Raw genomic sequence first — 25989 nt, 5'->3', positions numbered from 1 at the left:
TATTGAGAGGTGAGGTAGAGAGACTTATGAAAGAGAGCATAAGGGTTAAGGGTGGGCAGGCAGGCTTGCCCAGCAGTAAAAAAGGAATCACAGTTTTTCATTCTCACTCTACAAGGGAGAGCCCTGGAAGATGCCCCCTGCTGGAAGGGGGTGGGGTGGGGTGGGGTGGTGTCCTGGGCAGTTGTCCACTTTGCACCTGCCTTAAAAAGGGCTTCCCTTTTCCAACTTGGTGAGGTGCTTGTAGACCAAGGGAGTCTCCTGGGTAGAACCTGATTGACTGAGAGTTATTGGCTTTGCTAAGGAAAGGACGGAATTTGCTAAGAATTCTTGGGCTCTCCCAAAATCGAGCCTGCTTTGCTGGAAATTGGGTTTGGGCTCTCCTGGGATTGGCTCTGACTGTGTGAGACTTGGGGAGCTCCTGTAGTTGAACTTCATTGCTTGAGAGCTGAAGGACTCCTGAGGCTGTACAGTATTTCCTAAGAATCAAGGGACCCTCTGGGGACTGGACCTGATTATTTTAGAGTTTCAGACCCTCTCGGAATTCAAAGCCTCTTTTGTGACTGTTGATGAATCCTCCTCTAGTTGTATTGACTTCAGAGAGTTGACCGAGTCCTGCTTGGACTGGGTCAGAATGCCTGACTTTATGATGAACCTTTTTAGGACCGTATGTGAGAGTTTCGGACTCTCTGGGATACTTAACCATATTTTCAGACCATAGGTGAATCCTTCTTTAGCTGGTTTGACACCTGGAGAGTTGACAACTCAAACCTGCCACCAAACCTAATTTCCTGAGATCTGTGGGACTTTCAGGGGGTGAATCTGAGAAACGTTTTTTTAGGATTGTAAGTCTATTTTTTTTCGACAAGAATTACTCTCCATGTAGGTGTAATGACTTCCAAACATTTGAGAGGCTGCTTTATGTGGTTGAATAGCTGGTTTCTTGTATCCACCTATCCATCTCCTCCTACTAGTTTCTTGCCACATGACCCTCATTAACCACATTTCATCATGCTCGTAGGTTAAAAGTGTGACATCTCACCCTTTTATCTTCTAGACCGAGCTATCTAAGAAACAGACACTCCACACAACCCCGCGATGAGCACCAACTCTCCGGCCAACAGCGCCCTGGCCCCCGCATCCATCTCTGGAGGACCCACCACTCCTCGCAAGGGGCCACCTAAGTTCAAGCAACGGCAGACACGACAATTCAAGAGCAAGCCCCCCAAGAAAGGGGTCAAGGGGTAAGAGAATATTTCAAAACATTACTTCCCCTCTGGAGTGAGTTAGGTTCCCCACCCAAAATTAGCAAAATTAAAGGGTTGAGTTGGGCAAGGCTGTCTCTTGTTTTATGTCTGGGTCGTGGTTGACGGTTATGAGGTATAAGGCGAAATTAGTCTTGAGTGTGTCTACCATGAAATTGTCATAGTGTAGTGTGGGAACTTTCGTTTTTGGACAACAAAGTGCCTCAAAATGGCAGTAAAGGCGATTTTTATGTTGAGGCTATCATTCCATGTTTCTTCCAATTCCTAATAACTGGATTGCCATCATGGATTATGAGTTCTTCCAATCATATAGTAAAGTTCTTGACTTGCATGTTTCATCCCACACACTGTCTTGTCCTAGAGCATTGAGTTCCTTGTATCTATCCAAGGTTTTCCTGATCATAGAATCTCAAATATTGTTGCTGGATTGCTGATATCTACTGCTTTCTGAGTCAAAGATTGCAGATTGGTCATGGGTTTGAGGTATCTCGCTAAGCTTCTCTCAAACATAAATTGTAATATGTTCTCCTTGGGTGGCTAGTATCTTTTAAATTGACAAATTCTAGTATATTATTCATGAGCTGCTAGTATTTTGCTGTGTATCAGTCGAAGTCATAAGTCATAAGTGATTGATTTCCCTAATCTATATTCTGGTATATTTTTGTAGGGTGGCTGGTATCTTTCAAAGCTTTTTCGATTTCAGATTATGGGATTCAAATTTTCTGGTATCACCATAATTTATTTTAGTCATAGTCTGAGTATTTGCCCATATTGCTTCTATCTCCAAATGACTCTTTAAACAAAGACGGTTTGTTATCGGGTGGCTGGTATCCACCTAAGGGTTTTCCATATTATAGATTCTAGGCTACTCAATTTAGGCTGCTTGTACTGTCCTAAGGCCATTTTGATTGTAGATTAAGGGGGTTTCTTGTGGCATTGCCGGCTTCTTTTCTCAGCTTCTTCAGATCACACATTGTGGGATTTTTGACCGGGTTATTTCTTTCTTTCTATGGGTATTTCAATCACACATTGTGGGATTCTCTTTGTGTTGCTTGTTCTTTCTACAGTTCTTTCGATCACACATTGTGGGTTTCTTTTGATGGAGTGCTGACATTAGGTTTCTGTCAATTATATATATTCATTTTTTACTGCTTGGGCATTGCTAATGTTTTACTAATCTCAGGGTAGAATCCCCTTCACAGTAACAGGACTATTTTCTGTTCTCTAGGTTCGGAGATGACATCCCTGGAATGGAGGGACTCGGAACAGGTACGGCCTTTGCAATACTTACCCCAGGGAAATATCTTTGGTAGAGTGTAATGTGTCTTTGGGAAGTACGATTACGAGTGGTAGGCGGGAGGGTGTTGGGGTTAGTGTGGCCGGGGAAGAGTTTGTTCTTGCCTTTTCGCTACTGTGTATCTGTTATTTTTAATCCATTCAAAATGGCAGACCTGACACTTAGTCTACAATCTGAACTGTCTTCTCTCAAAACCTCTGCTCATGAGATGCACTGTATTGGCATGGTGTATATGAGGTAGATCACAAGGCACAAAGAAACCACACCTCACCCAATATTGAATGGTTGCCACTTTTTGATTACTCACAACACGCTTCTTTAGTTACTTTTAGTAGCATATCAAAAGCAGTGAACAGTTTTAAAGTGGGGAGATGATTTGGCCTAACGGCTAGTGCGGTCGACCTCGAATCTGGGGAACCGGATTCGAGTCTCGGCAATAACGCTGAACATCCTGTGATTCTGGGCAAATCACTTAATCTCCCCGTGCCTAACAAAAAAATGAATGTGTCCTCATGTAACGCAACTGGTGCTATGTAAAGCACTCTGATACCCAATACCTTTGGGGCAAGTTCGCGCTATATAAAACTCTGTAAAAAATAAAAAGTAGTGGCTCTACTTTTTTCCCACAAACTTCAAACGCTTTGTCAACACTTTTGCTCTGTCATCACTATAACGTGCGCGTGCAGCACTGACTTCTCCATTCCTGAGGTAAGCGCAGGGCCGGACTGGCTGTTTGCGGGCACCAGGTGCTTCCCCAGTGGGCCAGTATGGTGAGTCCTGCTCAGGGGGTCCCACAAGGACCCCCAGGGCCAAAAAATGCATTTAAAAAAAAATAATTTTGGGGTAAATCGCGTTGGGGCCGCGTATACCGCTAAAATTATTTTTAAAAAACGAACCGCGGGCTCCCGCGCTTTGTTTTGAAAAAGCCCCCAGGTGGGCCAGGTCCCGGGGGCACTCGCAAATTAATTATCCCAAACAATGCTACTTTGGGTGATAATTGCAGTGGAAAGCACAAGACTTCTGAAAGGGTGGAGCCCACAGAGAGCCAGTATGGAACAAGTCGTGGGCAGAGCCATCTCAAGTGGAAGAAGTCAGCTGATGGGAATGACATCAAGTGCAGCAGGCATCAGTAAGAATTCGCACCTGGCCTAGTCTTTTGGAGGGTCAGATAAGTGTGATGGACATAATGGAATTGAATTAGCCTGAGTTGAGAAGATATTGCCAACTCTCTGGGAGCCATACCAGCCTCCCACCACTCCACCTTGTCCAGTTCACTGACCCATCCCTCCCATTTCTGATACAATCGGTCTAACGACCCCGGATGCATTACCCACCAAGGAATTATATCATTGGGAAATCCCACCTTTGCCCAGTCTCCCAAGTAGCAAGCAGGCCTCAAGAGGGTTGAAGTCTGGGATATCATGTAGCTCTGCATTGTAAGGGGCAAGGGCATACCTTATTTGGAGGTAGCGGTGAAACTGGGTGGTGGAAAGGGAGAACAGTGATTGACCCCTATTTCATTGAGTTCCAACTGATGAGCTGGATCGCTTAAACCACCCAACAACCAGTCGTTAATAACTAGAGCTGGGAGGCCCAATAATGAAGACGGATATCCACTGCCTCGATCCCACCCTCATACACCAGTCAACAACATGTGCCCTGGGCTACATGAGGAGGACATCCACGCTAGAGGAAGGAATGAAACAGCGACGACACGTCTTTGAACCACGCGTTTGGAATATGAATCCAGAAATTTTGCACTATATAAAAGAAACAGGGTAACAGCATCATTTTTATGCATTCTACTCTACTGAGGAGGTTTAACGGAAGGTGGCACCACATGGTCAAACTAGCCTGAGTGTCTTGCAAGAGGGGTGTCAGATTAAGGGTGCAAGTGAGTTTCAGCACAGTCGTGGTATGCAGCCCCAGATATTTGAAGCTGAGCTGGCGAATAGGAATGATTCCCCTATAAATGACCAATGTCTCATTGCCCTGCAGGGGAACAAGAAGAGTTTTTGTCCTTTTTAAGGCAGAGGCCTGATGCACCCTTGAAAAGTGAGAGGAGCTCCAGGGTGTGGGCACGAGATAGCTGGATTTTCAAGGTAGAGCTGAACATCATCTGCACACAACGTGATTCTGTTCTCAGCTGGGACCTCTACAGCAAGCCCTCAAGTTGTGCATCACAGTGGATTAGTCATGCCAGGGGCTCTATGGCCATGGAAAGAGCAATGGGGAGAGAGGACACCCTTGTCAAGTTCAATTGGGAGCGCATCGGATAATGTACTGTTAACTTGGACCTGAGCTATTGGGCTTTAGTAACACAGACACCATTACAGGGAAGCGAGGTCCAAAGCCCATTTGATGCAGCACTGTCTCCAAAAAAGCCCAGTCGATCGTGTTGAAGGCTTTTTCGAAGTCCACAAGGAATAACGCTAGATCACCTGGCAGTTTCTCCCTATGATCTAGGGCACAGTGTAGGTGCCGGATGCAGTGCCGTGTGCTGAGATTCGGCATGAAGTCAAACTGGTCAGGGTGAATTAGGGAGGTGAGGACTGGATGAAGTCTAGTTGCCAGGATCTTCGTGTATATTTTAGTGTCTGCATTAATTAAGGAAATAGGGTGATAAGAACCGTATTAGTGAGGGCGGGTTGATTTTAGGAATCACAACAATAGTAGCAATGTCCAGATCTCGGGGAAATTAGCCCTTTTCGACAGCCTCCACATACAACTGCAAGAGATAAGAGGTCAGTGTGTGCTCAAATTTAGAATAGTACTCAAAAGGAAAGCCGTCCAGGCCGGGAGTCCTCCAGAACTCAGGTCCCCAATGGCGGCTTTATTTTGTCTTCAGAAATCAATTCCTCTAAATTCCTGCATTGTGTCCTTGGGAGGCCGTGGATGGTGAGCATATCACCGTTTGTAGTAAGTTGCAAAGGCTACCGTGATTGTATGGGCCATATTGACCACAGATCCAGAGTCATTCGCAATCTAAGGGAGAAACCGGGAGGCAATATCATGGGTTATTAAATTATACAGGAGCGCCCTGGTTTTGTTGCTATGTTTATAGACCCGTGGATGGGAGCTCTCCAACAACTGCAGGCTTTGCATTGGAGTAGCTGTAACACGGATCTGTCTATGTCAAGTTGTCGGGTCAGCATCTCCATGGGTCCACAGGTCAACTTCGGTTTATTGTCGAGTATACAGGTCTCCAAATCTGTAATATCATGCTGCCTATCTCTTTCCCGTTTTTGAGATACCCCCTCACCAGTCCCTGAATCGTGGGCTTGCTGGCCGACAAGAGCGTGCCAGTGCTTTGTAGAGACCCTGTATTTGTGTCAAAATAGGAGGTAAGTTCACTTTCTAGGTATTCGATCAGTCCCTCATCTACCAAAAACCATCTAATAAGAGGAGGGAGCCCAAGCTGAGGACTTCTGGATAGTGATCGGAGATGCCCCAAGGGAGCATCAACATTCCAGTCTTGGTATGGATGTCTGACTCTTGTAAAAAGATGTAATCCATGCGGGACATCAATATAGTGGAGGCTGACAAGTGAGAATAAGCCCTCTCATGTGGGTGCCTTGTCCTCCAACAATCGGAGAGGCATAGCGAAGTCAGCCATTCGTTTAGGGCGCCGGATCAGGTTTATCGTTTTCGATATTGCAGGCCGGATATATCTAGGAGTGGATCGACCACCGCGTTAAAGTCTCCCCTCAAGAATCAGTGAATCATCAGGCAAATCTGACACCACCCGAGTCAGGTCACGGAAGGTGTGTGTGCAACTGTGGGGGGACATACACACTGAAAATAATATAGTGCTTCCCCTCCAGCCCACATAGCTTCCTAAAGGGTCATGATGAATCTGGGTGGCCACAAGGGGGAAGTGTTTGTGTTGAAGGATCGCTGTGACTATGAATCCCTTGGTAAAGCCAGAGTGAATTACACAGTTGTAACTGAATCTGCCCAGAAAAGGGCATTTCATCCCTAGACCATGGGTCCCTTACAATAGGACTAGAGTGGGGCGATGATGGTGTAGGGATTTAAGGACCGCTGTCAAGTGGTCTTGCAAATCATTGACATTCCAGGAGAGGACCCTATCGTCAATCATTTAGTCGGCTGGGGTATGAAATGTGCGTGCTTTGGAGGAAGAGCAACAGGGCATTCACGGAGAAGGGACAGCTGCTAGGAGCCTAAAGCACCTATCAAAAGGAAAATGCCCAAAAACAACAAAAGGTGAAAACATAGAAAATTGTTCAATTTCATCCTACAACTGGAGCCCCAACACCCCCCTCCTCACAATTCCAACCAGAAGCCCAAAAACATTCTCCAACAGTTTATAAACTATATATAGACCAAAGGAAGTTAAAGAGGGCTTCTTCCATCAGGAAGGATACATGTAAAGGATGTCAGTATGAGCGGACACACTGAGTCCAGGGCAAATTTTTGGTAGTACAAAGAAGTTGAGAAGTCACAGTGGGACTGCTTGGGAAGTTGAATCATCAGACACTGGTGCATCGCGTTAAGTGAGGGAATCATGGGGGAGCCGGCTAGACACACTATAACCCCGGATGGGTTTGCGACCAAGAATGTTTGGAGTCTGAAGATGCAGGGGATCGAGCATGGCCTCACCTCCTACCCCTCGATTTCTAACATAGACGAGACTGGAAGGAGCCACAACAGGTTGAGAACATAGTGAAGCTATCTGTCTAGCACCTCCTGAAGAGTCATGACTACCACCGGATCTTTGTTCTGTGGCCTATTTCCACGCCGCCTCCAGGGTTGCGAAAAAATTAGTACAAGAGGCATGCATCACTCACAGTCTGGAGAGGAAAAGCAGCACGTAGGGGATGGACGTGGCTCTGGGATTTTTCTTTACCTCGTCAAATATTTGCATTGCACATTTGGTTGCTCTTGTATAATCGGGGAATATCATTGAGTGTGGATTGATAGGTGAGGTTTGTCTGGGTATTTGCATCGCACAGAACCATGTTATAGTTGCAGTAGTTGAGTATCCATACAATCAATGGGCAAGAGGGGTCTGGCGGGGTGGGTTCTTTGTTAGTGAATGGTGGGCTTCATCCACCACAAACCACAGGGAGATGGCAGTCTCTGGGATCCTGGATTTGAGACAATTCTCAATGAAGTCCGTTGTGCCGGGAGTTATGACACCCTCGGCGAAGCCCACCAATGGAGGTTATTTTGACGGAATCTGTTTTTGGTGTCTTATGCACGGGCTCCAACGACTCAGACCGTGATTTGCAGGGCGTATACTTTGGTTTTTGTGTCTGAAGAGTCATCCTCGAGGGTGGAGATGCAACCCTTAGCCTCCATCCTATGATAAGACCGCTGCAATGTAGCGAGCCATATAAGTGCCACATCCATCTTCACTCCCCATATTTTGGACTCAAGCATGTCTTTGGAAGTCTGGATGACTTGAAGAATATACTGCACATCAGGGAAAACTATGCTGGTTTGTGAGGGATCCCTTCCGGATGATTTTTATCTAGAGATCAGGGGCCGAAGTGGCAAACCTGTCTATTTTGGGCTTGTCCTTCCCCATCTGTACTCCTCACAGGCAGCAGAGAGTCCTGAAAGAATTGAAATACGCAGGCAGGCAGGAACATTGGACGTGCACAGCTGAATCAGTGCCGGTGGGCCAAAAATGGAGCACACCCAGCCTGATTGCCCCACCACCGGGGCAACACAAGCAGCTGGGGAGGGTGATCACAGAGATGAGTGAAGCATTTCTGCCATTGAGGCCTGTGAGGGGCCAAAGCACTCAGTGAGGAAATGAAGTACTGCTTGGTCGCAGTATTCCTGTGCGATAGGGTCCAGCACCATATAGTCACGGAGGAGGACAGTGGTATCCAGCCTAGGCACAGACAGGCAGAATACGGTTTATTAGGGCACAACCACAAGTTCAGGGAGACAGTTCAGGGGCCCCAAGCATTGCATTAGGAACCGGCAGTCATGATCCCCAGGGGCCAGTAATTGGCAGACTTTGGCACAGGTAGCCTGTCCCTTCAACTAGTTCCAAGATCACCATCAAACTGTGGGTTGCAGGCAGGCTGTGAATAGCATCCCCAAACTCACTCGTGGGGTCTCAGGAGGGTTCCACAAGGGCAGCAAGGGATCGGCAAGGTGTAGCAGTCCTACCTGCACTCATGGATTGGCCCTGGCAACACGGCCCCATCGATGGGAAGGAGGCCGTCAGATCTGGATCTTGCCTTCAGGGGCCACCGCCTCCGACAGGAAGAACAGGCCAATTATGGCCCACATTGCACCACTGCTGTATGGCAGAAGGCCCCACAGGCTAAAGCCGCCCCCTCAATGACATCTCCTAGGCAGCGGAACCACTCGGCTTGAGTGCAGTTCTCTAAAGTCGCAAGCCCTGGTGGCAATCAGGCAGGCAGCTGCACCTCAACAGTGACAGGATCTGGAATTGGGGTGGCAGGCAACAATGCAGTCGTGGCCGAGGTGTCGCACCAACGAAAGGCAGCATATCTGCCCGCATGGACCGCTGCCATCTTGTGAGGCTCCGGTGTGGCTTGGATGCAGCCGTTACCATGTCGTCAGCTCACCGGGTAAGGGAGAAGGCGTATCAGAACGGGTGTTCTTGAAAGGGGGTGTAAATAGGCCAGATTCAGGATACAGAAGAGGCAGCTGGAGCGCTTTCAGAACACGTACTCCATCTTGGCTGCATCACCACGCCACTCTGCTCTATGTTAGAAGCCAAAAATAGAATGAAAAGAAGGAGCTATTGGTGTGGATGTCCGTATTGTATGAATGGGTGAAGTGTTAAAAAATAGATGGGAAACATGAATGGACTGTATCATACTGTTCTAGGACCCTGAGGCAAAGAGAACGTAACTATTCTATTGTAGAGAAGGAGTTGTTAGTATGCTCGTGAGCTTTTGAGGATTACAGAATGTTCATTTGGGGAACAACGTTCATTATCAGTATGGAACAAACACCAGTCAACATAGAGGCACCTGTTGGGTAACGAACAGAGACACTAGGTTAGCTTGGTCAGCTGCAAAGCTTTGGGCGTTCCGTTTCGTAGAAGAATATGCTCCCAGTTACCGTAATGTGCATGCTGATTTCATGTCCAGAATAACATTGGAGAACCCCTTGAAGAGGACAAAATTATTTATGAGCTTATGTTCACACATTTATGGATGTGAAGGATGGGTGTGTGTAGAATAGTGTATTATGTATGAGTGTGAATGATATGGTGTCTGAAGTAGAGTATGTCTAGAAAGGCTGGTCAGAAAAGATGAATCTTGTTGGCAATTTTAAATTATTTTAGAAGCTACAGGAAGAATTTACATTGAGGAAGGGGCTTTGACATTAGGGAACAAAGTTATTCCTCCACTAGGGTTGAGGAAGAAGATTTCCAAATGGTTTCATGAAGGTTGTGTGAAGATGCCTCTCAAGATCTCCCATATTTTTTGGGAATGATGCTGCTGGTTATTTTGACTCTGTGCTAACCATGGCCAAGTGCATGGGCTGTGACCCCCTAAAGCATGTTGAAATTGGCTATACTCCTAATTGGCACATTTAACTTAACTATAGGTCCCTAGTATATGGTACAAAGTGCACCCAGGGCTTGTAAGTTAAATGTCATCAGTGGAGTGCAGGAAATATTGAGCCGCCACTAAAGTGACCATGCAAAACATGACTTATGGCCTGCCACCAGTAACCTGGCTGTGAAGGTTTAAACTGCAAATTTGGCCTGTAAAAAATAAATCCTTTTTACAGGCCTAAATGCTCTTTCTAAATATCAATGTCACCCTTATGTAAGACTTAAATGCTCATAAGGCTGGGTGCATGATATGTAAAAGGACGTCTAAAAGTTTAATGTTAAACATGTCCTAAAAGCTTTTTTGACAATGGCCTAAAAGCTTTTTTCACTGTAGCAAGGTTAGCTGTTCCATAGAAAAGCAGAGTGACACTTTTTTTTAGTTAACAATGTTATCTCCAGCTAGGAACCAAATAAAAAGTTACTTTTTTGTATTTTGTTTATTACAAATGAAATTAATTAGTAAGGTCAGATTTGTAATTTATTTTTACAGAAGGTATTTTTAAAAGTTACCTTTAGCCTCCCTAAAACCTCTAGCTCCTATTTGCCTGAGTTTCCAACTGTCACCCAAGAGATGAATAGAGCCCAGAGATGAGACATAGGGCTTCGGTGTGATGATGTGTCCTGTTGCTTTGACAGGATGACCATCTGGGCAGAGCACTGGAACCTAATTATTTTCAAAGGCACCTCCCCTGTCACAGGCACATGTAGCTCATACCTAGGCCTGCCCTCTATTGTCCTTCTAGCCAGCCAGGCACCAATCTCAGGTGCATAGGAGCTGCCCCATAACCGGTTTAGAGTGACCAGAGGGGAGAGTTTGCTCATTTCCCTAGCCACATCTCGAAAGTGGGCACAAGAGCTCTGCACAAGGGAGGAAAGGTTCTGCCACCTTGGTTTTAGGTAGAGATTGGCACTGTGAGATTGTTTGTGACAGGGTATACAGAAACTGCAGCACAAGTGGGTGGGAACGTTATCCTATTGATTAGAGAGAGGACAAATATCATCCCCCCACAGGTTAGTACAAGGCATAAATGTGTTACCCCTGCACCCTCTTTAGAACACTATTGGATTTGTGGATGACAGAAGATGAACTGCACCTCCTGTTTTGACATGTGAGGAGAAGCCTAAGGGCTGCTCCCTGCTCCCATTTGTACCCAGGAATGAGAAGTGGACTTTGAGGGTTAGCTGGCTGGCCTCCTGTTTAGTTACAGAGACACAAAAACTGCAAGAAGCCCATTTCCTGAAGGAGCCCGGCTCCCCGCCCTGGATCCTGCTTATGACTTCTGTGGAGTGAGCCCTGACCCCCAAGTCCTGTTCCTGAGGGCCTGGATACCTTGGCTGGTGTCAAAGTGTACTTCACCTGCCTACCCCTACCTAAAAAATGGGACTTTGAAACTTTTTCAAGACTTTTTGTCTGGAGAACTAACAGAACACTGGGACAAACCTGCCAAGTCAGTCTGACGAAGGTGCCCTGACGCTGGACCAAATCCATTTCAGTAGGACATCACAGAGAAGGTATTCAGCCCCATGGATCACTGTTTAGTCACAACTCGCAGACTTGCCCTGCTGGAACAATCTGAGATCCAAAAAAATGACTAAGTCCAAAGGTAGAAGTCCGCATCGGATGAAGGCTCCAAAAGTGTCGAGCTGGGGAGGGATTCTTTGGGCACGGATTTTGAATGTCTTCCGCGCTGAGCTTTCCTGTCAATGGTTTCACCGGCAATTGCCCCACTGAGTATTTTTTACTTCAATTTCAGTGACTAAGCTAGCAGATAAAACTTCCAAATGGGTCGAAACAGGTCCGCATAAATGACCTGCACTCCATCACGTCTGGATTTAACTCATGCCTAGGGACCAGCCAAATGCAACCAGATGACCGCACTTGGCACTATTAGCTTTTTAGTTCTAGTTTTATTTAAAACTTTTAAAATTTATAAAGTCAGTTCCCCTTTCTGGATTTTTGCTGTTTGGTGTAATTTTATTTATTAGAATATTCTCAAGTTTTACAAATTCGAGTGGGATTTGTAATGTGTTGTGTTTTTGATCTTTTAACTGTTTTGGTACATCTAAATGCTTTACACATTTTCCCGGTACGCCGGTTTGCTTTGTGACAGCTCCCAGGGATGGAGCTCAGGTTTAAATTACTGAAACCTTTATTGGTCCTAACAAGGATTATGCCAGTATTAGCAGTGATGGACCACTACTCAACCCAATTAAAAATAAACTTACTCACAAAGGACATATGAGCTTCTCGGCCATGAAGATTCGCATTAGGGAAGAATACTGGTGGCAAGCAAGGGATGCTTGTATTGGTAGTTGGATTAGGGACTTCACTATTGTAGGAATACCGACAAGTTAGACAAGGCATGTATGGTTGAGTCTAAACCTACAGAAGTGGCAGGTGGTCTCCAGGGCAACTAGGGTGGACATAATTATGCCATTTGTGATTTTATCACCGAAAGAGGCGTTTGGTCTTGTGAATTATTTTATGCAGTGGCCGGAGATTACGATGGCGGATAGAATTACAGCAGACATTGTTATTGCGTTTCTGGTCAATATTTTTGTGGTAGAAGATTTGCTGAGAGCACCTTATTTGACAATGGTCCTTAATTTATTTGTTTGCTAATGAAGGAGTTTTTTTGAGCAATTGAACATTATTTATAAGAGAATTGTTGTGTTCCATCTAGGAACCAATTGGCAGGTGGTGAAGTTCAATAAGGTCATCAAAGATATGACTCAGTTAACACATACTAATGGTGTGAGTTGGAAAGGTCTCCAAATGTTTTTGTTGTCTTGTCAAACCATCAGACACCCTGTAACTGGTTGTACGCAATTTTAGATATTGTGGTTCAAAGATGTATCCCTGGTGGTTAAGGAGCAGACATTGAACTGGAGGCACCCTGGAACATGTGGTCCTTGGTTACAGGATGGTGAGGTACAAGGGTAGAATGTGGCATTAGAGGGATCAAACCAAAGGCAAATTATCCAAGGTATGTGTTTGTGTCAGACACCTGTTCCATGTCAGGGAGCCTTGTGATTGGGGTAAGGGGATGTCTTCGTGGTCAAGGCCTCAAAAGGTAGTGCAGGTTTTTAAGACAGCCTTCAGAGTAAAAGGGTGCAATGTGTGAAATGTGGACACATTTACCCATTCAGATGAGAAGTCGTTGCCACAGATGAGTATGAAGTGAGCAATAGTAACATGCTTTTGGGTATTGACATTCCATTGAGGGAGAATGTAGTACATGTAGTGGTGCGAATGGGAATAGTCATGTGGTTGTGTCGAGTGGAGCTAGTTATGGAGGCAATGTCAATGGGAGAGTGTTGGGTGCTGATGTTTGTCATTGTAGCGCTCTGAAGACCAATGTTTCTAGGAAATACAGTGATTTTAAGATGGTAAGATAAGTGCTATTTGTGTGAGGTGGATTTTAGGTTGTGATAACTGTGTTGAAATTTGCATTAGTTTTGGGTCTGGCTATTGTAGTGTTGGTGTGTGTGAACGGGTGTTAATGATTCTGGTGTAATGTGTTATCAGTGCACTTAGGGTTGTCTTCTTTTCACGGAAGAAAGAGGACTGTGTGGCAAGTGAAAGGTGGAACTTTAAGGAAGAGCGTGGAAAGTGAAGGGTGGGGGTGTCCCAGGGTGGACGGTTATGGTAATGTCCATATTTTCTGGCGGTGCCCTTGGATAGAACCCTTCTGGCTAGAAGTGGGTAAGACGGTTAGAGATGTTATAAGTCAAGATATTAAGGTAAGCCTCCAAACGGTTATCTGTGGGGTAGAAGAGGGGGGAACAAATTATCCAGAAATCAAAAATCTCTGATTTTTATACTAATCTTGTTGGGAAGGAGGGAGATTTGCATTAAATGGATATTACCTACACCTCCAACTAAACTAGAGTGGGTATCATCCATTCAGAGAATAAGGTTGCTAGACTGTAGGAGTTCACTGAAGAAAAGTAAAAAGGTCAAATTTTGGGAGATCTGGGAGAAATGGGAAGAGTCATAATTTGGAAATAGAAGTCTAAAGTGGTCAAGAAAAAAATCAGTCCGATGATTTAAAATATCAATAGCTAATTCATAAGAGCGTATGTTTCACTCTAAAAAAAACATAGCAAATTGGTCGTTGAGCATGAATAGGAATGCAAGTTGCGAATATCTTCCCACGCTGGGGAAAAAAACTGCTACAATTGCGTTTAACTTGCTGAATTCAAGCTCTGAATACCTTTATTGATGTTATAGGAGGACAAAAAAATACCCTGCCTGAGCAAAATGCTTCTTAAATAAAACTAATGTTTATTCTGTCAATTTTCTAATGCAAATACATATTTCAGGTCCTGTGATGCACATAAACCCTACGTTATTCCCTTTATTTAGTTTCCCCCTTAGTCCTTGACCCGCTTTTCAGGGTAAGCTCTGCTTTGTTCTTTTGCTGCGTCCCATAATACAGTTTATTGCTATCGTCCCTGTGTCGTACTTCGTACAAATTCTTTGTATTCTGTGTCCACCTATTTTTGGACAAGCTAGTCACTGGCTGTTGCAACACAGTTTGCAACCAGCATTTCCTGAGTTTAGGTTCTGTATTTCTACAACTGTCCACTTAAGAGCAAGCCGCCATGATAAAAAAGCCTGGACCACGTGCTCCTTCGGCCTCCTCCCCTTTCACTGTACAAATAGCGCATGTCACTGTGCTGCACCCCCTTATTTATACGGTTCTTTAACTCTGTATCTCTTTCTGCCTCTTTCAGACATCACCGTCATCTGCCCCTGGGAGGCGTTCAGTCACCTGGAACTCCACGAGCTAGCCCAGTTTGGAATCATCTAGAACAAAGTGCGGCCATCCAATCAGAAGAGCTCGAGCACAACAAATGGCCGCACTTCTTGTACTCTCACCTGTACCTTAGAAGCGTGCACCGTGACGAGGCCTGTAGTTTGTTGTGATGTGTTTGCTTGTATCGATTATAGGAACCAGATGAGCGGCGCACAATAAATACTCTTTTCTTGGGGCTTGAGATGCACGTCCTGTGTGGTGTTGTGCACGAGGATTGCATTTCTTGGCAGCGATCTGCCGCAAACATGTTGTGCAGAAAAGTTTTTCGCTATTTCTGTTATCACCACTGGGCCAGAGCAGATATGGCTCAACTTCGTTGAAACAGAACCTGGTTAATCATTTGGGGTGGACCTCTATAACGGGAATCTATATGGCTAGTAATTACCTGAGAAGATGAGTGACATATATACCTGGGCACCGAAACACTCCATGTTAGCTGTAACTTGTATCTAATTTAATGATAATTTATTTGAAAAGAGTAAAGGCTGAGTTGAAGCGGCCAAAAGTCAATCTGCGATAGTATTCTCTAAGCGAATCACTGCAGTAGGAACTTGAATCTACACGGCTAAAGATTCACTGTGTTTTAGTTTGCCCAAGGAACACCCAGTACTAAACACATTCATGGCTCCAGAATATGGGGACTGGTTCTGAACCCACGAGGGCTCAAGGTTAGACTTTCAGAGGCTACTGATCAGAATGTTCATCACCACTCTGGGAGGACACCCCGCATCTAATACATTTCAATGGTGACAAATCCACTTCCTAGAGAACCAACTTCACAAGAACACAACCTCAGGTGGCCCACAAAGTGCAGACAAGCTATTGAGATGAAATCTGACCATGCACGTCAAGCATTCCTTTTTGTACATTAAGTTTACATTTTTTTTTTTTTTTAAATCCTCTCTGAAAATCAAATGCATAGGAGACGAGGTGCACTGCCATAGCAAAGAGTTAGACCTGTACACAGGAGTCACAAAATGAGGGTGTTAAGCAACTTGGGTAACTTCCCATGCATAGCCTGGTTCCACTACTTGTATAAGTGTGGAGGATCACCAAATGTAGTGTTAAGGACATTTATCAATTAAGAAATTTACTTGGAAGTATGTTTCCCAGTAAGGTAACCCTTGTTTCAGCCATGTGGGAATACTGGGTAGTCCAAGGATCTCTGGACCACTTAAACCTGTTTCATTCAGGTGTTAATGTGAGAAAGCAAGTACTAATCAAAAAGGCATCGCAGATGATTGTGAATAGATAATCCTCAAAGGTACACATTTGTGCGAGATCTCCTTACTTCTGAGACATCATCCTGACCGACCCCTTGAGGCATCACCTATAATACCAACAGCTACTAGGTTTTCATAAGTGACATTTCTGCAGACAAATCGTACCTTGTAGACCACCTGTATGGTATGCTTGGAGAGTTTCCACTTTTAGTTTTCTATGCATAAGTCTGACTTGTGTATGGAAAATGACTCATTAATTTGAACCTAGGGCTCTGCCCCAAGTAGATTAACATAATATTAAAATAATATGTTTTCAATGTTGTCTGTATGATTTATGTGTAAGGACACTTTACTCCATGTAATTACCTGTGAAGGCATAATCACAAAAAGTACAGTGTGAATAAAATAAATTTTGTTGACAAAATGTATTTGCAAACTATCAAAAAACTTCAAACAATAAAAAAATTAAAATAGATAAATATATCAAAAAAGCGAAGAACCTGGAAACAGGTCAGAAACTATAAAGGCATGCATTTAGCCCAGTTTTCTCAGACTGTTTAAAAAGAGGTCTTCCTGAAAAAATCTGTTGAGTGTATTGCTCCTTTCGAGTGATTTTAGAAATGTCTTCTCATGGTTATTAATGTTTTCTGACATTGATTCCAACTGCACTATCAGTCGCTTCTTCTCTAGATGAGGAGTTTGCTTGTAGTTCACTTTAGATCTAGCTTCCTTCTACACATGTGGAAACATATCAACAGAGACTGCATTTCACTGTGCATCACATTTTCTAGCACTGTCGCAAAGACGAGGCTTGCTTATTTTATAACAAAGCGGGGCACTCAAATGAACATTTTAATACGATTTGTTTTATTAACCATTATAGAGAATGAAAAGAAACTTACTGTCTTCAGAGTAACCTGAAAAACCTCTTGCGTCCCTGTGTAAATGGACTTCAGCCTGGAATCAGGACACATGCAGAAGCTGCCTGAACAAAGAAACAAACAGGAATTTCAGACCAATACCATAAATTAAATGGCAGCAGTATTTGCATACATTCTGCCTCAAAATTCCTCATATATATTATTGCAGGTATCTGTGAAGATTACACAAGACATACAAGACAGTACTGTGTATTTTTATACAAGACAGTTCTGGTGGAGGTTTTAGCCGAATTCTGAAACATCCGCCCTCACGGACAATGGGCACGGAGCAGCCCATCAATTTCACACAAACAAAATGTGAGGCCCAATACTGGAAATATCGCATTTATTCAAGGCACAGCAGCACACAAAAGCTTTCATCACCTTACGCGTTTCAGCGTTCAATGCCGCCTTGTTCACAGGTGGAAACAATGTCTTTGCATAATGCGGACGTGCTTGCTTAAGAAATCAAAGTCATATGACTAGTTCGTAAAAAATACATTTCCCATAATGCAGGTCAAATTCTTGTAAATATTCAGGTAAGGAAATCCTCGTTTTCAATTGCACCTGCATGATGTTAGTGTGGACAAATGAATGAAAAATTCATGTACAAAATAATAATTGCGAAGTGCTCAAATGTTTTCAAGTGCCCTGAAAAATGCTTGCCTTCCAGCACGATCACAGGGGAAATCCTCTTCTGTTAATCCCTTCCTCGCGCACACGATGTTGGCTGAAAGAGCTTCTCCTTAAATAGGCACGTGAGAGCAAGTGGGTCATGCTCCCGATTAAACATCACAAAATCTCCTCCGAACCACAAGAGCCCCCGACCCTGCAGGGCGGCCTCGCGGACAATGGGCACGGAGCAGCCCATCAACTTCACACAAACAAGATGTGAGGCCCAATACTGGAAATATCGCATTTATTCAAGGCACAGCAGCACACAAAAGCTTCCATCACCTTACGCGTTTCAGCGTTCAATGCCGCCTTGTTCACAGGTGGAAACAATGTCTTTGCATAATGCGGACGTGCTTGCTTAAGAAATCAAAGTCACATGACTAGTTCGTAAAAAATACATTTCCCATAATGCAGGTCACATTCTTGTAAACATTCAGGTAAGGAAATCCTCATTTTCAATTGCACCTGCATGATGTTAGTGTGGACAAATGAATGAAAAAGTCATGTACAAAATAATAATTGCGAAGTGCTCAAATGTTTTCAAGTGCCCTGAAAAATGCTTGCCTTCCAGCACGATCACAGGGGAAATCCTCCTCTGTGAATCCCTTCCTCGCGCACACGATGTTGGCTGAAATAGCTTCTCCTTAAATAGGCACGTGAGAGTAAGTGGGTCATGCTCCCGATTAAACATCACAAAATCTCCTCCGAACCAGAGGAGCCCCCGACCCTGCAGGGCGGCCTCACGGACAATGGGCACGGAGCAGCCCATCAATTTCACACAAACAAGATGTGAGGCCCAATACTGGAAATATCGCATTTATTCAAGGCACAGCAGCACACAAAAGCTTCCATCACCTTACGCGTTTCAGCGTTCAATGCCGCCTTGTTCACAGGTGGAAACAATGTCTTTGCATAATGCAGACGTGCTTGCTTAAGAAATCAAAGTCACATGACTAGTTCGTAAAAAATACATTTCCCATAATGCAGGTCAAATTCTTGTAAATATTCAGGTAAGGAAATCCTCGTTTTCAATTGCACCTGCATGATGTTAGTGTGGACAAATGAATGAAAAATTCATGTACAAAATAATAATTGCGAAGTGCTCAAATGTTTTCAAGTGCCCAACATCGTGTGCGCGAGGAAGGGATTCACAGAGGAGGATTTCCCCTGTGATCGTGCTGGAAGGCAAGCATTTTTCAGGGCACTTGAAAACATTTGAGCACTTCGCAATTATTATTTTGTACATGACTTTTTCATTCATTTGTCCACACTAACATCATGCAGGTGCAATTGAAAACGAGGATTTCCTAACCTGAATATTTACAAGAATTTGACCTGAATTATGGGAAATGTATTTTTTACGAACTAGTCATGTGACTTTGATTTCTTAAGCAAGCACGTCCGCATTATGCAAAGACGTTGTTTCCACCTGTGAACAAGGCGGCATTGAATGCTGAAACGCGTAAGGTGATGGAAGCTTTTGTGTGCTGCTGTGCCTTGAATAAATGCGATATTTCCAGTATTGGGCCTCACATCTTGTTTGTGTGAAGTTGATGGGCTGCTCCGTGCCCATTGTCCGTGAGGCCGCCCTGCAGGGTCGGGGGCTCCTGTGGTTCGGAGGAGATGTTGTGATGTTTAATCGGGAGCATGACCCACTTGCTCTCACGTGCCTATTTAAGGAGAAGCTATTTCAGCCAACATCGTGTGCGCGAGGAAGGGATTCACAGAGGAGGATTTCCCCTGTGATCGTGCTGGAAGGCAAGCATTTTCAGGGCACTTGAAAACATTTGAGCACTTCGCAATTATTATTTTGTACATGACTTTTTCATTCATTTGTCCACACAAACATCATGCAGGTGCAATTGAAAACGAGGATTTCCTTACCTGAATATTTACAAGAATTTGACCTGCATTATGGGAAATGTATTTTGTATGAACTAGTCATGTGACTTTGATTTCTTAAGCAAGCACGTCTGCATTATGCAAAGACATTGTTTCCACCTGTGAACAAGGCGGCATTGAACGCTGAAACGCGTAAGGTGATGGAAGCTTTTGTGTGCTGCTGTGCCTTGAATAAATGCGATATTTTCAGTATTGGGCCTTACATCTTGTTTATATATATATATATATATATATATATATATATATATATATATATTACCTACTGGCGGTCGCCAGTAGGTAGTTATAGTTAGGACCACGTTTCCATAGGAAAACCTCAACATTCTATTTTGAATAACTTTGGCGCCGGTCGACGAATCCTCGCGAATTTCTCAAAATAGGTGGGGCGCTACGCTCCGCTCCTACCCTGAAAGTTTCGGGGGGATTCGTCAAGCGGGGGCTGAGATAAAAGGGGGGTCCCAAAACGCGTTTTTCCCATGCATTTTTCCATAGGACCTTTAGAACGAGCTACAGCCCGAACGGCTGAACAGAATTACTAGAAATTTGGCAGAGAGGTAGTCCCTAGGTCAAGGAAGTGCCTTTTGTAGGTTTGGTGTAAATCTGTTCAGTAGATTCTGAGAAAATAGCCTTTAAATCAATATATATATCTGAGCCCGCTTACGGTACGCTTACCGTACGCTTACCGTAAGCTTACGGTGGCGTGCGCGAGCGCGATTCTGATTGGCTCTTAGATCTTAGTAAACATTCGAATCGGCCGAAACCAGGAAGCGGCGTCCGCCATTTTGTCTCTCGCACTGAGTGTTGTTTATCAAACATGATGGCCAAAAACATGTTACGGGGCTGTTTTGACAACTCCCTCCCACATAGTCATGTTGAGGGAGTCCCCAAACATCCCCCAAGAGCAAAAACGGTTTTATTTTTTTTTCGGCAATTTCGCGGGGTACGCTTACCGTACGCTTACCGTAAGCTTACCGTACGCTTACGGTAAAAAAATAAAAATAAAAAAAACACTATCCACACTTACCCCACCCCCTGTGCTTTTGGTGGCCGCAGGCCACCAAATGTGCAGGGCTTATTAATAGAGAACAAAAAACGTAATTTTGGCAACATGAAATTATAAAATCGAAATAAAAAAAACACTATCCACATTGACCTCACCCCCTGTGCTTTTGGTGGCCGAAGGCCACCAAATGTACAGGGCTTATTAAAGTTGATAAAAACCGTGCACGGAACGAACTGCGTTAAGTGGGCGCGCACGCCACAAATGGCGTAAAGTAACTTAGCATTTAAAAAACCGTACAAATTCACTGAAAAAACCATAGGTTTCACACACGTTATAGTTAGGAAATAGCATTTAAAAAACCTTGCTAATTCACTGAAAAAACCATAGGTTTCACACATGTTATAGTTAGCTGGACATTTTACTGATAAAAAACCAATGAAATTCCCCCGTTATAGTTACTGTAGGCAACTATAACTCACGCGACCGTAATCCTCTGCTGATGACATATGTGTCTTTATGAAAAAAAAATATTTGTAATATATGTATAGCTAAAATTTAATGGAAGAAGATATGGGCAAATAAGTATCTAAATACAGTATTAGCATCAGCAGAGGATTGCGGTCGCGTGAGTTATAGTTGCCTACAGTAACTATAACGGGGGAATTTCATTGGTTTTTTATCAGTAAAATGTCCAGCTAACTATAACATGTGTGAAACCTATGGTTTTTTCAGTGAATATATATATATATATATATATATATATATATATATATATATATATATATATATATATATATATATATATATATATTACTAATTGTATACTACCAAAATAAAGTTTTAAATATTGTACTACAAAAACATGTTATGATGGACATAAATTACTAAAATATTGTGAATGCATGTAAATGTTGATAAGTATAGATGTACTATATTTAACTCCACACATATGCACCTCGACGAGATATATATTTTCAAGGAAAGTAGATGTGGAGCGAAGAAAAGTGAATCTATATGTACATTAGAAATTGTTTGCTACTTGATATTAGAACTACATGTTTTTTTAGCACAATATTTTTGTGTTCTGTCACGCAACCATTACATATATTCTAATCACAACTGAATCGTCATTGTCATTCTGTTGTTACCCAGATGTTGTAATACTAAAAAGGAAAGTATTCCAAGTACATTCAAGACTTTCTTCATATTTTTTTCTTTGCTTGCTATTATTTTCTTTGTGTTTATTTATACTGTTTTTAGTATTATTGTTAACAACTGATAAAAGGATATTTCACCATGTGCATAATGTTTAATGATCTCTAGGTAATTCAGAAAATGTTGACAACCATGAGAGTGACAAGAAATTTCTAAAATGTAGAAATGAATTGTACTTTATCTGTGCAGTGCAACTTACAAAATTATATTTCGAATGCTGCATACAAGTTTGCCATTTGTGAAATTGCTATTACAACTATTATTTTCAACACAGGGCACAAAATGCCATTCATCACTCAAACAATCAAAATGAACATAATGAGTACTGGTTTAAATCCACATCTAGATGTTACATCCCTCAGAAATGTGCAGTGTGGAACTTGGCTCTGTGCTGAATCTGGAATAATGTGGGCTTTCATCTGATTCAAGAAAATAGGTATACTTTTGGAAAAAGATACTTATAAAAATGCCCATGTATAAAGTGGTATAGATGTGAAGCCTCGAAGAACGAACGTAAGCAGATCAGAACCAGTTAAAAATATGCTTTTGTGGTTTATTTTTCCACACTCTTGCGCTATTTTGGCTACTGCACATTTTCTCACTTGCTCTTCTCACATGTTTTTTATTGAAACTCATTTTATTCCTTGCTTGGTAACAGTACACTCTGTCAAGTAACAGTTACAGAAAGATACAGAGAATAATCTGTGTTTTTATTAAATCACTGATGTGTTCCAAACAGTTGTAAGCGAAAAGTATTTGAAAGAATCCAGTGTTTAGTAAAGGTTCTTACAAAGTGAAAGAAACTCTGACAAAGCCAATAGACCTGGCTTTAGCAGGCTAATGGATAAAAACACAGGCGTGCACAAATGCACACAAAACTTTTTGCCTTGCCTCTCTGCAACCCTCTTCTATCTCTACCTCAAAAGAAGGCTACTATGTCTGTGTGTAGATAGGGTTCATAGTTGTAGTAGGATATTGTATGATAGGAATGATTTCTTCAAGAATTATGTTTGTTTGGGGGTCTTTATTTTATTCCCAGTGGAGGCTGAAATCCCACAGGAAAAAAATCTAATCCAAACAGGAGGCGATGTTATCAGTTGTATAATCAGGGAAACTAACAATAAGACTATTGTTTCTGTCAGTTGGTTGGCATTGGATATTCAGCCTCTGAGCTTTAAGTGTTCTGTTGGCCAACTTCACTGTGCGGCACTTGATTAAGGAGTTTACTGAGTTATTCGGTTTGCATTTAAGGAAGGGACTCCTGGTGGATCAAGCTAGACACCCACATCAAATGTTTCTCTTCCATTGAGGCAGTGGAGATTGTATCTTAGTGATAAGATATTGGGAAGGAGGATCAGCTGAACCAAGTTTCAGTGAGTGCAGTAGCATCAATGCCACACTTTTGGATGAATGCGGTTATGGAAGTTGTCTTAGAGACCAAAGATCTACAGTTCAGGAGAGCAGCTTTGCTTTTTTGAGTAGCAATGGGTCCCTATGTCGACAGGAGGTGATTTTCCTGAGTTTGCTTTGGCAGATTGATCTTTATTTGAATTTAGAAAACGTAGGATTGGGAATTTTGGTAATTCGATTTGATGCTGGATCGGTGATCACAAAGTATTCTGGTTTGTGTGTGCCTTCAAGTTAATATGCCTCAAGTAATGCTTCAGAGCACTGGAGTTGGTGTGTGCATTGGGCTACTCAGGGGTAGATGTGTTGATTGAGGTGTAATGAGGTTTAGGACTGTTGTCTATATGAAGAGAGTGATTGTGGGAGAGAGATGGAGATTGTGGTTGATGGACTTTATAAATGTTCATCATGCACTATACTCCCCTTCGTTCTGAGGGGTGTATAAGATATTTGTGCTCTGGTCAGTAGTAAGTGTCTATAAGAAGTATCAGATGAACAATCACAATTATTATGTGAATGATGCTTAGGCGTTCTTGAGTCATCATCATCCATCATCAATAAACTTTATTTGGCTTTAAGGATAACACCATAAAAGTCAAACAACTACAAAATATCATCGTACAATACAAATTCACAGATGTAGCAAAATCCAAATAATCAAAACACAAGGTAAAATACATGATAGGCAATACAAATAATAGTCGCGACTTTTCCGAAGTCTGATGGCATCCCGTAAAAAACTGTATCTCTAGAGAGAGAAGTTGTAAAAAGATAAATGCTGGCCATGCCCTCCTAAAACCCAAAATGTTTTAAAATGGGGATAATAAATAATTTTCTGGGTGCAACATAAAAGGTACAAAACATTAAAAAGTGCATCATGTCCTGAGGAGACTCTCCATCGCAGCCACAGGACATGAGGCAATGACCTCTGTGGGAACCTTGGGGGTATGCCAATAAATAGTGAAAGAGGTGGAGCCGGAACCTCGTCAGTAGAAACAGTTCATAGGTACTTTTAAGCAAAGTTTTCAATATAACATATTTTCACACAGTCGGTTTACACAACTCTTTATCCTCTCTATCATGATGACAATTTCTTAAAAAACCCTCCTTGACCCAAATGAGGTCCATTTTGCAAATACCCTCTGGGTTCGTGTAAAGATCAGCTCTTCCAAGCCTGGCGAGGCCAATGCTTCTGTACTGGAGCCAACAGATGCGTGAAGCATGATCGAGTAAGAGACAGTCCCGTATGATGTCTTTACTAAGTGAATTCTCCTGCTTAGACCACATTTTGAGCCACAAGGACAAAGGGCGGAAAGCTAAGTCATCAGCAAGGAAAGACATCCCCCATACCTCCTGCACAACATAGGATGGGGTACTTTGCGGAACAGAGAGGACTCCTCGCAAGAATGAGTTCTCGGTGCTCTGCACGGCCCCAAGTTCAATATGACCCCATATCTCGCTCCCATACCTAACCTTAGAGATACATTTTGCTTGATAAATCTTCAGGAGGGCCACTATTGGTTTCCTGCCCACTCTACTGCCAAAGTTAAAAACGGCTGTGGAGGCTTTCACTAGGTCCCGTTTCTTACGGTTAATCAAGGGGCTCCAGCTCAGGGAGTCGTCAAATAAAACTCCCAGGTAGGAAAAGACGTTAGTTTTAGGTATTGGCGAACGTCCTAATTTAAAAGTGGGCTCTTTTGCCTTCACCTTACCAGGGACCACTTGCATGATATATGAGTTGGAATGGTTTACTGATAAGTCCAACTCCTCCATAAAAGAAGCAAAAGAATTAAGGAGAAGTTGTAAGCCCCTTGCAATCCTCGCCAGGAGGGCTGCATCGTCCGCATATAAGAGGACCGGCAGACTACGCTTACCTACCTGTGGGGTGTCTGCTTTAATATCTAAATTCTCCAGAGAATTAATATATAAGTTAAAAAGAAAGGGAGAAAGGATACACCCCTGATGCACCACCCTCTTTATGTTGAGTTGGCAGGACACTTTCAAATCCTTTGAGTAGCGTACTCCTGCCCTAAAGTCTCGGCGAAGATCCCTAAAAAAACAGATGATGTTGTTATCAATACCGACAGGAGCCATCATCTGCCATAACTTGGACCTGTTCACACAGTCGAAGGCTGAGGACAGGTCCATGTAAGCAAAGTATATGGGACAGGCACGGACCACCGTATACTTGTTCAAGACAAGATACAAGGTGAGACACTGCTCCATGGTGGAACGCCCGGGAGGCAACCCATATTGGATCTCAGAAAATAAATTACTTTCATCTGCCCAAGATACCAGCCTTTCAAGTATCATGCGGCCCACCACCTTCACCACAGAATCCAGGAGGGAGATGGGCCTATAGCATTAGGTGCTATCCCGGTTGCCCTTTTTAAAAGTCTGGACTGTGGTCGATAAAGCCCAGGAATCGGGTCGGCCAGCCCAAACCGAGGCGTTGATGACAGCAGTAAGGACAGGCGCCCATGTATCTATATGGGCGAGATAAAGATCGGGTGGGATCCCGTCTGACCCCAGGGCTTTTCTCTTTGTCAAGCCCTGTATGCCTGCTCTAGCCTCTAATTCTGAGAAGACGAGATCCGCCTTACCCTCCACCCTGTTTTGCCTCTCACTAGGCGTGGAATCTGGCTGAAAGATACCCTCAAAATGAAGAACCCAATCGTCCTCC

General features: G+C 43.3%; 2 protein-coding genes across 3 annotated transcripts in view; both read left to right on the top strand.

The window, feature by feature from the left end:
* Positions 1–15843, top strand: part of PDE6H (phosphodiesterase 6H) — a 74674-nt gene extending 58831 nt beyond the window's left edge. For both annotated transcript variants that reach the window (XM_085601008.1, XM_085601009.1), the window contains exons 2-4: positions 1055–1241; positions 2491–2531; positions 14879–15843. In XM_085601008.1, the coding sequence (XP_085457134.1) occupies positions 1096–1241; positions 2491–2531; positions 14879–14955 (264 nt within the window). In that variant the 5' untranslated portion in view covers positions 1055–1095 and the 3' untranslated portion in view covers positions 14956–15843. The remainder of the gene's footprint in view (positions 1–1054; positions 1242–2490; positions 2532–14878) is intronic.
* Positions 15844–19208: 3365 nt separating this feature from the next.
* Positions 19209–25989, top strand: part of LOC146833305 (uncharacterized) — a 328801-nt gene continuing 322020 nt past the window's right edge. The window contains exon 1 of the mRNA XM_085601006.1: positions 19209–19246. The gene's annotated coding sequence lies outside the window, so the exon portion shown is untranslated. The remainder of the gene's footprint in view (positions 19247–25989) is intronic.

Source organism: Triturus cristatus, chromosome 4_2 (genome assembly GCF_964204655.1).
Source record: "Triturus cristatus chromosome 4_2, aTriCri1.1, whole genome shotgun sequence".
NCBI classification, from domain to species: domain Eukaryota; kingdom Metazoa; phylum Chordata; class Amphibia; order Caudata; family Salamandridae; genus Triturus; species Triturus cristatus.
Note: the sequence above shows the minus strand (reverse complement) of the source record. Positions and strands in the feature narration are given on the sequence as shown.